Source organism: Mustelus asterias, chromosome 14 (genome assembly GCF_964213995.1).
Source record: "Mustelus asterias chromosome 14, sMusAst1.hap1.1, whole genome shotgun sequence".
Taxonomy (NCBI): Eukaryota; Metazoa; Chordata; class Chondrichthyes; order Carcharhiniformes; family Triakidae; genus Mustelus; species Mustelus asterias.
The window spans coordinates 10,175,737-10,190,515 of NC_135814.1; the positions used below are offsets into that span (position 1 = coordinate 10,175,737).

The following is a 14,779-nucleotide window of genomic DNA, read 5'->3' on the forward strand; positions in this document are numbered from 1 at the left end:
GTAAAATGGCAGTCACAGCGAGATTTCACAAACAGCTATAAGATAATGATGAGACAATCAGTTTCCGTGCTGTCAGTTTAAGGGTAAATATTGTCCTTGCAGGGTATCGGGGAGCACTCTCTCTGCTCTGCTTTGAAATAGTGTCTTGGGATCTGCCACATCCACAAGCGATGGGAGAGGGGGCCTCAGTTTACCCTCTCATCTCTATCTCAACCCCAGCTGCACTCTCCGGAACTCTCAGCCCGAGCCTCCTTACTTCTCTGTTCTCTCCCCTGTCTTTGACAAGTGTTCTCAAAGCCCATCTCTTAGCCCAAGCTGTCAGGTGCCTTTCCTCACTCTCTGAACACACATTGGGTCGCTCTGCCTGTGAACTTTCCAAATTGACCAGGGACTAGATAAATGCCAGGCAGATTGATTTCCTTTCATATTTGTGGATGGGAAATTGTGGGGAACATTTATCACCAAAGCTTATGGATCATAACAAGGCCATTTGATCCATCGTATCCATACTGGCTCTTTGAATGAGCTATCCGATCATGGGCTGATTTAGCATAGAAGCTCATGGCATGGAATGAGGCCATTTGACCCATCGCGTTAGTACTGACTCTTTTGAATGACTTATCCAATTAGAGCTCTTTCCCTAAAGCCTTGTAAATTTCTCCTTTTCAAATTGTAATGGCTTCAGTCAAGCTATTGAGGTTGGCCTATTGGAATATGAACTCTCTGATTAAGGATCCAATTCATAGGCCAATCAGGGAGTTTTTTCCTTGTATTTAACTGGGAGTATCAGTTCCTCTGGCACTCGCAAAGGTAGACTGCTGACTGATAGCACTCCGTGTACTGCTGTTGGAGTTGTAAATAAAGGGATTCTGGTGAAAGGACTTCTGCCTCCTCAAGACTTAACGCACAGATCAACAGCATTTCAAAAACGTTTACTTGTCCGCAAAGTGATTTGAGTACACAAACAAAAGAACACAAGAATTTGGAGTCAGCCTGTTGAGCCTGCTCCGCCATTCAATATGACATGGGATCTCCTGAGATTGTGAAAGTCTTGAGATAAAATGAAAGTTTTGCTTTCCTTATACATCCAATTTCCATCGAAAGCTACTTTTGAATCTGCCTCCACCACCCTTTCAGGCAGTGCCTTCAAGTAAAAGTTTATTTATTAGTCACAAGTAAGTATACATTAACAATGCAATGGAGTTACTGTGAAAATCCCCTCGTCGCCACATTCTGGCGCCTGTTCGGGTACACTGAGGGACAATTTAGCATGGACAATTCACCTAAACTGCACATCTTTGGACTGTGGGAGGAAACCGGAGCACCCGAAGGAAACCCACGCAGACACGGGAGAACGTGCAAACTCAGACAGTGACCCAAGCCGGGAATTGAACCCGGGTCCCTAGCGCTGTGAGGCAGCAGTGCTAACCACTGTGCTACCGTGCCACCCCAGATCATAACAACTTGCTGTGTAAAATAAATCATCCTTATCTCTTTCTTAATCTCTTTATCAATTGCTTGAAATCTATTATCGACCTCTCCTACAAGCATAAACAGTAAAATAGCGTGCAAATTGTTTTCCCCTCAAGTGTCTTGTGTCAGTAAATTACCACAGATAAAGCAAATGCTCAAATAAGTAGATCATAAGCAAAGTGCTGGAAAAGCAGGTCTGGCAGCATCTGTGGAGAGAGATACAGAGCGAACGTCTTGAGTGCAATATGACTCTTGGACTTGAAACGTTACCTGTTTCTCTCGCCAACGGATGCTGCCAGACCTGCTGAGATTTTCCAGAACATTTTGTTTTTTGGGTGACTGTCTGTGCAGAATCTGCACGTTCTCCGTGTGTCTGCGTGGATTTCCTCCGGGTGTTCCAGTTTCGTCCCACAGTCCAAAGATGTGGATTGGCCGTGCTCTGTTGCTCCTTAGTGTCCCAAGATGTGTACGTTAGATGGATTAGCCATGGCAAATAGCTACAGGGGCAAATGGCTGCATGGGTTGCAGGGATAGGATGAGCGAGAGGGCCTGGGTGAGTTTAGGTTTAAGTTTATTTATTTGTGTCACAAGTAGGCTTTCATTAACACTGCAATCAGGTTACTGTGAAAATCCCGAGTCGCCACACTCCAGCGCCTATTTGGAGAATTTAGCATGGTCAATGCACCTAACCAGCATGTCTTTCGGACTGTGGGAGGAAACCGGTGCACCCGGAAAAACCCACGCAGACCAGGGGAGAACGTGCAGACTCCACACAGACAGTGACCCAAGCCGGGAATCGAACCTGGGCCCCTGGCGCTGTGAGACAGCAGTGCTAACCGCTGTGCCGCCCCTGAGATGCTCTGTCAGAGAGTTGGTGGAGTCTCGATGGGCCGAACGGCCTCCTTCTGCACTGTGGAGATTCCAAAAAACTTAAAATAGTATCAAATACCTCCCTTACATAACATTAATGCAAACGCAGATGTACAAAGAGTAAGGTCCATAAAGTAATATATTACGTTAATGAATCCAGCAGATCCCGGGTAAATTCCTCAAAATTACAACTAAAATGCACAACTGTCCATTGCTGTCCAACACTGACAGTGCTTAAGTTCAATTTTAAATCTTTTTTTAAACCACACTTTTAATTTTCTGATACTGCAATAATTAGCAAATACTAACCTGTGTTTCTTTCTTGGGCTGAGAGAGATCTTTTTGCACCTCGCCATCAGTGGGAGAAGAAACTAGAGGGGAGTGTTGGGGGGGAGGGGGTAGAAAGAGAGGGGGGGGGAAAAGAGGCAACATTAACAGTTACACAAATCTGAGCTGTAAGTACATCTTAAAAATATTCACAGCACAAACTTAAAAGAGGCGCCTGCCCCAACATATTCATTGACACAATGCAAAGCTCCATGCTTAAAACTCTAAAAGAATCAAAGCTAATCAGACAGGAGCAAGAAATTTATCTGGTGAAAATATTGAACGAGCCACATACCTATTCTGTTCTTGACCATTTTGGAATCGAGTTCAGGAAAGTTTTCAGTATGAAGTTGCAGCCAACTCGTCTTTCTCTCTGTGTGTGTGTGTTGTGTGTGTGTGTGAGTAGTTACACCGTTTTTTGTTAATGTTTAACTTCTGGTTTAGTAATCGGCAGGATCTGGGAGGCACTGAGGAATGGGATGGTTGACAGTTCCAAAAAGCGAGCAGAGAATTGTTACACTGCAGGAACCTTTGAGCGCACTCAGACACACAGACACACACACACACAACCCCTCTCGAAATCGTAGAGGGGAAGTTCTCATGCAGAAGAAGCTTTTCTTGTTCTTCCTGTTGTTTTCCTGCAACGTTTGCATTAATTCACTTGGGAAAGATTCTTCCAGCCTTTCGCGGGCCAAAGGAACTTTTAATTCCTCCTGTAACACAGCCCCTACTCACATCAAATCCATGAAAAGTACACAGAAAGTGGAGTCTCTCCACTTGGTATTTAGAAGCTGCCGTATGAGCAACGTCTGTTGTGTGGATTTTATTTAAGGTGAGAACTTCATAAATGGGGAATTCAGTCACATTTTTAGATCCCGTTGTTTTATTTATTTTTATCCAGGACATAATGTTTCATCATCATAGAAACCCTACAGTACAGAAAGAGGCCATTCGGCCCATCGAGTCTGCACCGACCACAATCCCACCCAGGCCCTACCCCCATATCCCTACATATTTTACCCACTAATCCTTCTAACCTACACATCTCAGGACATTAAGGGGCAATTTTAGCATGACCAATCAACCTAACCCACACATCTTTGGACTGTGGGAGGAAACTGGAGCACCCGGAGGAAACCCACGCAGACACGAGGAGAATGTGTAAACTCCAACACAGACAGTGACCCAAGCCGGGAATCGAACCCAGGTCCCTGGAGCTGTGAAGCAGCAGTGCTAACCACTGTGCTACCGTGCCGCCCGTTTCCTCTTAAGCCCCCCACCCCCACACTTCAGCAACACCCCCCCCACCCCCCTTCACCCCCCCATACTCAGCAGATTCCATTTCCATATTGAACTGATTTGATTTGATTTATTATTGTCACATGTATTAACATACAGTGAAAAGTATTGTTTCTAGCGCGCTATACAGACAAAACATACCGTTCATAGGGAAGGAAACAAGAGAATGCAGAATGTAGTGGATTGGGCTACATTCAACTGTGCAACAGATTAAAAACCCTGGGGCTCTGACTTGTCTAAATTATGATGTGGAGATGCCGGCGTTGGACTGGGGTAAACACAGTAAGAAGTTTAACAACACCAGGTTAAAGTCCAACAGGTTTATTTGGTAGCAAAAGCCACACAAGCTTTCGGAGCTCTAAGCCCCTTCTTCAGGTGAGTGGGAATTCTGTTCACAAACAGAGCTGTTTGTGAACAGAATTCCCACTCACCTGAAGAAGGGGCTTAGAGCTCCGAAAGCTTGTGTGGCTTTTGCTACCAAATAAACCTGTTGGACTTTAACCTGGTGTTGTTAAACTTCTTATTGTCTAAATTACACAGTTACTTTTGAAGTGCAGTTAACTGTAAATGCAGCAGGCATTTCACACACAGCAAGATCCCAGGAACACCAATGAACACAGGAGTGAGTGCCTGATGCGCTATCAATAAGACGAAAGACTACCGGTGTGCCAATACAAGTGTAGGCTTTTATTCACAACAGAATCAGGAGCAGATCCCAACAATTAACCGACCTGGACTGAACAAGGGGGAGGAGACAGCCACCTTTATACTAGGTGCTGAGGGGAGGACCCAAACTGGAAGGGGATGTGTCCAGGTATGACAAGCACACACAACGGTGGTCCATATAGGACAAAGGCACAACTGAGGTCCACCACATTCACCCCTTCCTTTTAAAAAAACAACACGGGGGTGAAGCGGAAACAATATTACAAGTCCAGACGAACCGGTGGCTTGATCCGCCGTCGCGATCGTCGTAGTGCAGGTCGCAGAGTCGTCCGATCAGGGAGCGATGTCGGCCCAGGCTCCGTACAGTGAGCGTCGAGAGAAGGCGCTGGGTGGTGTGAAGCGGAGCGATCCATCGTCCCGTCCAGTCGTCGGGTACTGCGTGGCGACGGCTCCGGCGACTCAAGTGAGCTGTACACAGGGGCGAGAGGAGTGAGCAGTGGCCCTGGTGGCGTATGGGGAACAGTGGAAACCGGAGCTGGGGGGTAAGGGGCCGCAACAGGCTCTGGGCGCACTACATTGGGAACAGGGACTGAGGGAGGAAGAGGCGTAGCAGTCTCCGAATGGACAACACCAGGGACCTTGGGGCGGAAGGACGTGGTGACCTCAGGGGCACCCGCGGGTGCCAAGTCACGGACAGAAACCGTGTCCTCCCGCCCATCAGGGTACGCTACGTAAGCATATTGGGGATTAGCGTGGAGCAGTTGGACCTCCTCGACCAAGGGATCTGCCTTATGGGTCCGGACATGCTTCCGAAGCAGTACGGGTCCCGGGGACATCAGCCAATCCGGGAGAGAAGTACCCGAGGAGGACTTCCTGGGAAACGAAAACATCCGCTCGTGAGGGGTCGTATTGGTCGCTGTGCACAAGAGTGACCTAATGGAATGTAATGCGTCCGGAAGGACGTCTTGCCAACGGCTGACTGGAAGGCCCCTAGACCGTAACGCGAATAGCACGGCCTTCCAGACGGTTGCGTTCTCCCGCTCTACTTGACCATTGCCCCTGGGGTTATAGCTAGTGGTGCGGCTGGAGGCAACGCCTTTGGCGAGCAGGTACTGCCTCAGCTCGTCACTCATGAAAGAGGACCCACGGTCGCTATGAATATAGGCTGGGAAGCCGAACAGGGTGAAGAGCTTGTTCAGGGTCCGAATCACTGTAGCCATGGTCATGTCCGAGCAGGGGAAGGCAAAAGGGAAACGTGAGTATTCGTCAATGATATTCAGGAAATAAACATTGAGGTTAGAGGAGGGGAGGGGGCCTTTAAAATCAACGCTAAGGTGCTCGAACGCGCGAGTGGCCTTTACAAGGTGCGCCCTACCTGGCCGGTAGAACTGCGGTTTGCACTCAGCGCAGACCCTGCATTGCCTGGTAATCGTCCGGACTTCCTCGAGGGAGAAGGGCAGGTTACGGGACTTGACAAAATGGAAAAATCTGGTGACACCCGGGTGACAGAGGTCGTTATGGAGGGACTGTAGCTGGTCTAGTTGGGCACTGGCACATGATCCATGGGACAGGGCGTCTGGGGGCTCATTGAGCTTCCCGGGCCGGTACATGATGTCATATCTGTAGGTGGAGAGCTCAATCCTCCACCGCAAGATCTTGTCATTCTTAATCTTGCCCTTTTGCCTGGTGTTAAACAGGAAGGCAACTGACCGCTGGTCCGTATTTAAGGTGAATCGTTGGCCCGCGAGATAATGGCGCCAGTGCCGGACGGCTTCCACGATGGCCTGGGCCTCCTTCTCGACCGAGGAGTGTCGAATCTCAGGGCCTTGTAAGGTCCGGGAAAAGAAGGCCACCGGACGGCCCCTCTGGTTAAGGGTGGCAGCTAGGGCAAAGTCAGACGCATCACTTTCCACTTGGAATGGGATGGATTCGTCCACAGTGTGCATCGCGGCCTTCGCGATGTCCGCTTTGATGTCGTCAAAGGCCCGACGGGCCTCCTCCACCAGGGGAAAAGAGGTCGATTTTAGGAGCGGACGGGCTTTATCTGCGTAACGGGGAACCCACTGGGCATAATAGGAGAAGAAGCCCAGGCATCTCCTCAGTGCTTTGAGGGTAGTAGGGAGGGGAAGCTGCATAAGGGGACGCATACGGGCTGGGTCGGGGCCAAGGACACCATTTTCTATCACGTACCCAAGGATGGCGAGGCGGCGTGTCCGGAAAACACACTTTGCCTCATTATATGTGAGGTTCAGGAGAGTGGCCGTACGAAGGAATTTTTGTAGGTTGGCATCATGATCCTGCAGGTCATGGCCGCAGATGGTGACGTTATCCAGATACGGGAAAGTGGCCCGTAGTCCGTGCTGGTCCACCATTTGATCCATGGCCCGTTGGAAGACTGAGACCCCATTGGTGACACCAAAGGGGACTCGGAGGAACTGGTAGAGGCGGCCATCCGCCTCAAAGGCAGTATATGGGCGATCCTCCGAGCGGATAGGGAGCTGGTGGTAAGCCGATTTCAAATCAATCGTCGAAAAAACCCTATAGTGCGCGATGCGGTTGACTATGTCCGCGATACGGGGAAGAGGATACGCATCTAGTTGGGTATACCTATTTATGGTCTGGCTGTAGTCAATCACCATGCGGTGTTTCTCCCCCGATTTAACTACGACCACTTGCGCCCTCCAGGGGCTGGTGCTGGCCTGGATAATCCCTTCCCGGAGCAGCCATTGTACCTCGGACCGAATGAAGGCCCGGTCATCCGCACTATAGCGCCTACTCTTGGTGGCTATAGGCCTACAATCTGGGGTGAGGTTATCAAATAACGGGGGGGGGGGGGGGGGTGATCTTGAGGGTCGAGAGACTGCAGTTGGTGCGCGAGAGATGCTGCAGTGACGGCGCCTTGCAGACGGAGAGCGGGGGATAAGGGCCATCATACTGCAGGGTGACGCTCCTATGATGGCTGAGGAAATCTAACCCCAGCAGTACAGCTGCGCAGAGTCGCAGCAGCATGAGGAGCCGAAAACGCTCGTAGACTGTGCCCTGTACCGTCATCGTCACCAAGCAGCACCCGAGGACATCCACCGAGTGGGAATTTGAGGCCATGGAGATGGTCTGGCTCCAGGGTCGCACGGGAAGGGCATATTGACGCACTGTGCGAGGGTGTATAAAACTTTCTGTGCTCCCGCAGTCAAACAGGCAGTTTTCTGCACGACCATTTACCTTGATCTCCATTATGGACTTGGAGAGTTGATGTGGCTGCGACTGGTCCAGGCAAATCGATGCCACTGTTGAATTAAATTGATGCGCTATCAATAAGGCGAAAGACTACCGATATGCCAATAAGTGTAGGCTTTTATTCACAACAGAATCAGGAGCAGATCCCAACAAATAACCGACCTGGACTGAACAAGGGGGAGGAGACAGCCACCTTTATACTAGGTGCTGTGGGGAGGGCCCAAACTGGAAGGGGATGTGTCCAGGTATGACAAGCACACACAACGGTGGTCCATATAGGACAAAGGCACAACTGAGATCCACCACAGTGCCCTTGTTGGTGTCGCGTGAGGGAGGGTCAGGTTGCTCTGGTCTCAGTTGTGGGGCCATAGTGCTTTTTGATATTCACCTGTTGTCTCACCAGGCAGACGGGACCACCTGCTCTGTCAGGCCTTTAGGAAAAGCAGCACCGAGCAGTGCCGTCATTACAGTGGAAAATAAACTGAACATTTTCACCTCCTGCGGCCTCGTCCCCTCTCCTACTCTGCAAGGACCACTCTCTGAGAGCCTTTCCTCTGATCCTGACTCCTTACACAGCCCTGATTTTAATTGCTCCAACATTGGCATCCGTTCTTTCAGCTGCCTAAGCCCTAAGCTCTGGAGTTCCCTCACTCAACCTTTCTGCCTCTCTCCCTCTTTCTCATCCTTCAAAACTCCAATTAAAACTTCTTTGGCCAAGCAGCCTTCTACTTCATCCATTGACTCTGTCTACACTTTCCCGCTGCCTCGGCAAAGCAGCCAGCATAATTAAGGACTTCACGCATCCTGGACATTCTCTCTACCACCTTCTTCCTTCGGGAAAAAGATACAAAAGTCTGAGGTCACGTACCAACCGACTCAAGAACAGCAAGAGTAAAATTTCAAAACATGCTGATGATACCAAACATGTAGGCCAAACCAGGTAAGGACAGCAGATTTCCTGCCCTAAAGGACAACATTGAACCGGTAATTGCTGTGGTCACTATTACTGAGACGCACATTATATTCCAGGTTTATTATTCAGGTTTAAATTTTATCAACCGCTGTGTTGGGATGTGAACCCATGTTGCCAGAGCATTAAGCCGGGCCCCCTAGATTACTAACCCAGTGACATTTACATTACACCACACTCTCCCCAGGAGGGGAAAACAAGGAGGGAAACACCAGTATGATTACCTCCTTCCTGAATCAGTTAAGGTGAGTTAACTCTGTACAGAACAGGGTTCAACCATTACATTCCCATTGGCGAAGACTCCCAATGTGACTTATTTTCTACCTTTGCCAAGACATTTGACTTAAATGCCAAACAGACAGAAGACGTTGTACCTTTCCTTCTGTCACTGGGATTCTGAATCGCAGCAATTTATTTCACAGGTCATTTGTTAGCAGTTATCAGAGCAAGGCGACCTCTACAAATGATGCCCAGCACTGCTGGTTTCTCTTGGCTTAGCTATGTTCAAGCAACAGGGGCTTGGGTTCAATTCCTGGTTTTGGGTCACTGTCTGTGTGGAGCTTGCATGTTCTTCTCGTGTCTGCGTGGGTTTCCTCCGGGTGCTCCGGTTTCCTCTCACAGTCCAAACGACGCACTAGTTAGGTGCGTTGGCCATGCTAAATTCTCCCTCAGTGTACCCGAACAAACGCCGGAGTGTGGCGACGAGGGGATTTTCATTGCCGTGTTAATGTAAGTCTATTTGTGACACTAATAAATAAACTTTAATCTTTAAATATGTGAGATTACGGGGCTAGGGCCTGGGTGGGATTGTTGTTGGTGCAAGCTCCATGGGCCAAATGGCCTCCTTCTGCACCATAGAGATTCTATGATTTTTTATAATCTATGACAGCACATCATAAAGAGAAAATGAAAAAGATATTCCATACATAAAAAAACCACCACTCACTTAAACTTTCCCAACCAGGAATCAGCAATGAGGGCTCCCATAACCGGTGTGAAATAGGCCAATCCAGAAAAGGCGTGGTAAATGGCAGTGGACAGATTGTCAACCCAGTGGAGGAAGCTGGTAAAGTAGAGAGTGAGAACAGCTGAAATGCAAGAGACAAAAGAACATAAGAAAGTGCGGAATTAGGACACTTAGTCAATTAAACCTGTAAATGTGAGGTGATTCATTTTGGTAGGACTAATTTAAATGTGGATTACAGGGTCAAAGATAGGGTTCTGAAGACTGTGGAGGAACAGAGAAATCTTGGGGTCCATATCCACAGATCTCTAAAGGTTGCCACTCAAGTGGATAGAGCTGTGAAGAAGGCCTATAGTGTGTTAGCTTTTATTAACAGGGGGTTGGAGTTTAAGAGCCGTGGGGTTATGCTGCAACTGTACAGGACCTTGGTGAGACCACATTTGGAATATTGTGTGCAGTTCTGGTCACCTCACTATAAGAAGGATGTGGAAGCGCTGGAAAGAGTGCAGAGGAGATTTACCAGGATGTTGCCTGGTTTGGAGGGTAGGTCTTATGAGGAAAGGTTGAGGGAGCTAGGGCTATTCTCTCTGGAGCGGAGGAGGCTGAGGGGAGACTTAATAGAGGTTTATAAAATGATGAAGGGGATAGATAGAGTGAACGTTCAAAGACTATTTCCTCGGGTGGATGGAGCTATTACAAGGGGGCATAACTATAGGGTTCGTGGTGGGAGATACAGGAAGGATATCAGAGGTAGGTTCTTCACGCAGAGAGTGGTTGGGGTGTGGAATGGACTGCCTGCAGTGATAGTGGAGTCAGACACTTTAGGAACATTTAAGCGGTTATTGGATAGGCACATGGAGCACACCAGGATGATAGGGAGTGGGATAGCTTGATCTTGGTTTCAGATAAAGCTCGGCACAATGTCGTGGGCCGAAGGGCCTGTTCTGTGCTGTACTGTTCTATGTTCTATGTTCTATCTTCCAGAAAACACAAGGCCAGCTTAGCTAACTGCAGTGGAGTTTAGTATTAAAGGGCACTGCAGTTAACCTCAAGATCCCTGGATGGGCGACAGATATGATTTGATGATAATCCTCGTGTCTCTGAGTCAGGAGGTTATGGATTCAAATCTCTTTCCAGAGTATTGAGGCCATGTATCATCCTGGCTGAACTCTCGGAAGGAGCAATGAGACAGTGCCTCAGTGTTAGAAGTGCCTCCACGCACATCACTCCAATGGATGAGCTAATCATTTTCACATTGCTGTGTTTTCAACATTGCAACATCACAACCATTTCATTAGATATCAGGTATGTCAAGATGTCCCACGGATGTGACAGGCTCCACATAATGGCACTTTCCTCCCTTCCTCCCTCACTCTCTCCCTCCCTCCTTTCCTTTCTTCCTTCTCCCTCCCTTTCTTTCCTTCTTTCTCGCTTTCTTTCTCTCTCTTTCTCTGTCTCTGTCTCTCTTGTTCTCTCTCTCTTTCTCTCTCTCTCTCTCTTTCACTCTCTCTATCTCTCTATCTCTCTTTTCTTCTTTTGGAAGATGATAAGAGAACGATGGCTGGACAATTGGGAGAGGAAATGGATTGAAATGTCTTGTTGATAATGGCAGAGCTTGCCTACGAGTAGTGCCATGAGGTCTACCTGAGAAAACAGGTGGGTCCTCAGTGGCTTATTGGAATGACAGCACTTCCAATGGTGCAGCACTCCCTGAATACTGCAGTGGAGTGGCAGTCCAGATATTGTGCTTAAGTCCCCGCAATAGGACTTGAACTCACAACCCTCTGACTCCAAGGCAAACGGTGTACCATTGAGACTCAGCTGACACCTCAATGCTCTCTCTGTCATCATCACAACCATCCTACATTATACAATGATCGAAAGATTTGCATTTATATAGTATCTTTCATGTCGCTTTACAACCTATGAAGTCCCAATGCAGTGGAGTCAATATTGTAATGTTGGAAACATGGCAGCTAATTTAGGCACAGCAAGATCTCACAAACAGCTTTAATGATGTTGTTTGAGGGATAAATGTCAGCCTGGAAGCTGGGAAAGATGGAAAATAACAGAAACCTCATTGAAAACAATCAGACTCGCCGCAAAAAATTGAATGGGTATCAACCAGAGGAAGTAGTTGATGACAAAACATTGAATGCATTCAAGAGGCAGCTGAATATAGCACTTGGGGCGAATGGGAGCAAAGGCTATGGGGAAAAATCAGGACTACACTATTGAGTTGGACGATCAGTCATGATCATGATGAATGGCGGAGTAGATTCGAAGGCCAAATGGCCTCCTCCTGCTCCTATCTTCTTCTATGTTTAACCCTAAATTGTAAGGAGCAGAATGTCCCATCGCACAGCTTATGGTAGTATTGTATTAGACCTCTAATTCCTAATACCAGTCCACAGTGCAATAATTAAAAACATATCATTCTTAATTATCATGCTATTTCCTGCGGAAGGCAAAATAAGTTCTTGGCGACAGATATCTGTTTTAACTCATTTTGAAATTGAACCCTCGCCTGTTTGTACTGAATGGGAAGCATCTAACAATGTACAAACCACAATCATGATCTTCAGTTTGATTGGAGAGTGAGCATTGTGCTTGATCCATGAACAAAGAACAATACAGCACAGGAACAGGCCCTTCGGCCCTCCAAGCCTGCGCCGCTCATGTGCCCAACTAGACCATTCGTTTGTATCCCTCTATTCCCAGTCTGTTCATGTGGTTATCTACATAAGTCTTAAACGATCCCAGCATGTCCGCCTCAATCACCTTGCTTGGCAGTGCATTCCAGGCCCCCACCACCTTCTGTGTAAAATACGTCCCCCTGACATCTGTGTTGAACCTTGCCCCCCTCACCTTGAACCTGTGACCCCTTGTGTTCGTCACTTCCGACCTGAGAAAAAGCTTCCCACTGTTCACCCTATCTATGCCCTTCATAATTTTATACACCACTATTAGGTTGCCCCTCATCCTCCGTCTTTCCAGGGAGAACATCCCCAGTTTACCCAATCTCTCCTCATAGCTAAGACCCTCCATACCAGGCAACATGCTGGTAAACCTTTTCTGTACCCTCTCCAAAGCCTCCACGTCCTTCTGGTGGTGTGGCGACCAGAACTGGACGCAGCATTCCAAATGTGGCCTAACCAACGTTCTATACAGCCGCAACATCATATGCCAACTTTTATAGAATTTATAGAATAGAAACCGTACAGTGCAGAAGGAGGCCATTTGGCCCATCGAGTCTGCACCGGCCCAGGCCCTACCCCCACATATTTACCCGCTAATCCCTCTAACTATGCATCTCAGGGACAATTTTTAACCTGGCCAATCAACCTAACCCGCACATCTTTGGACTGTGGGAGGAAACCGGAGCACCCGGAGGAAACCCACGCAGACACGAGGAGAATGTGCAAACTCCACACAGACAGTGACCCGAGCCGGGAATCGAACCCGGGACCCTGGAGCTGTGAAGCAGCAGTGTTAACCACTGTGCTACCGTGCCGCCCCATATTCTATGCCCCGTCCAATAAAGGCAAGCATGCCATATGCCTTCTTGACCACCCTCTCCACCTGTGCTGCCACCTTTAAGGATCTGTGGACTTGTACACCCAGGTCCCTCTGTGTGTCTATACTCCTGATGGTTCTGCCATTTATTGTATAGCTCCCCCTTACATTCGATCTACCGAAATGCATCACTTCGCATTTATCTGGATTAAATTCCATCTGCCATTTCTCCGTTCAATGTTCCAGCCTATCTATATCCTGCTGTATTCTCTGACAATGTTCATCACTATCCGCAACTCCAGCATTCTTCGTGTCGTCCGCAAACTTACTGATCACACCAGCTACATCTTCCTCCAAATCATTTATATATATCACAAACAGCAGAGGTCCCAGTACAGAGCCCAGTACAGAGGTAACCGTTTCTATAATCAGACATGTTGAAACTGGTGCTGTTCTTGAGATACAAAGTTAAAGTTTACCTTACAATGCGATATGCTAATTAATGCTGTTAATATTTATTGGCGGAGTTGTCTGGGTGGGATTTTCTGGTCCATCTAGCAATGGGCATCGTGGTGGGCGGGCAGGAACAGGAAAATTCGGAGTCTGACTAAAAGCCTGGTTCCTGCTGGCATAAAGATGGTTCGCCATTTTCTGGTGCCAGGGTTCGTGGCGGGTTGGATAGCCTGTTGTGCCACACCTATAACCGTAATATCTAAATATCATGAATGTTCATTAAAAACCCAACTCACCGGAATCACCTGCCCTACTCAGATGAATAATTAGCCCGGTGTGAATCACAACCAGGTTTAAAAAAAATTCATTTGTGGGATATGCGTATTGCTGTCTGGGCCAGCATTTATTGCCCAACTCTAATTGTCCTGGAACTGATGTCGCTTACCAGGCCGTTTCCAAGGGCATTTAAGCATCAACCACATTGCTGTGGCTCTGGAGTCACACGTAGGCCAGACCGGGTAAAGATGGCAGATTTCCTTCCCTAAAGGACATTAGTGAACCAGATGGGTTTTCCTGACATTTGTTGAGTATTATCATGGTCACCATCACTGAGACTAGCTTTCAGTTCCACTTTTTATTCTTTTTCTTATTCAGTTGTGGGACACGGGCGTTGCTGGCTGGCCAGCGTTTATTGCCCATCCCATGTTCAGAGGGCATTTGAGAGTCAACAACATTGCTGTGGCTCTGGAGTCACATGTAGGCCAGACCGGGTAAGGACAGCAGATTTCTTTCCCTAAAGGGCATTAGTGAACCAGATGGATTTTTATGACAATCGGCAATGCTTTCATGGTCATCAGTAGATTCTTAATTCCAGATTTTTTTTTATTGAATTCAAATTCCACCAGCTGTCGTGGCGGGATTCAAACCCAGGTCCCCAGAACATTAGCTGAGTTTTTGAATTAACAGTCTAGCGATAATACCACAAGACCATCGCATCCCCCTTGGTA

General features: G+C 47.9%; 1 protein-coding gene across 1 annotated transcript in view; it reads right to left on the bottom strand.

Moving 5' to 3' along the window:
* slc15a2 (solute carrier family 15 member 2) overlaps window positions 1–9,936 on the bottom strand; it is a 77,378-nt gene extending 67,442 nt beyond the window's left edge. Inside the window, exons 1-3 of the mRNA XM_078227864.1 lie at window positions 9,786–9,936; window positions 2,966–3,383; window positions 2,653–2,714 (exon numbers count right to left, since the gene is read on the bottom strand). Coding sequence (XP_078083990.1) covers window positions 2,653–2,714; window positions 2,966–2,984 — 81 coding nt within the window. The 5' untranslated portion in view covers window positions 2,985–3,383; window positions 9,786–9,936. The remainder of the gene's footprint in view (window positions 1–2,652; window positions 2,715–2,965; window positions 3,384–9,785) is intronic.
* Window positions 9,937–14,779: the final 4,843 nt, after the last annotated feature.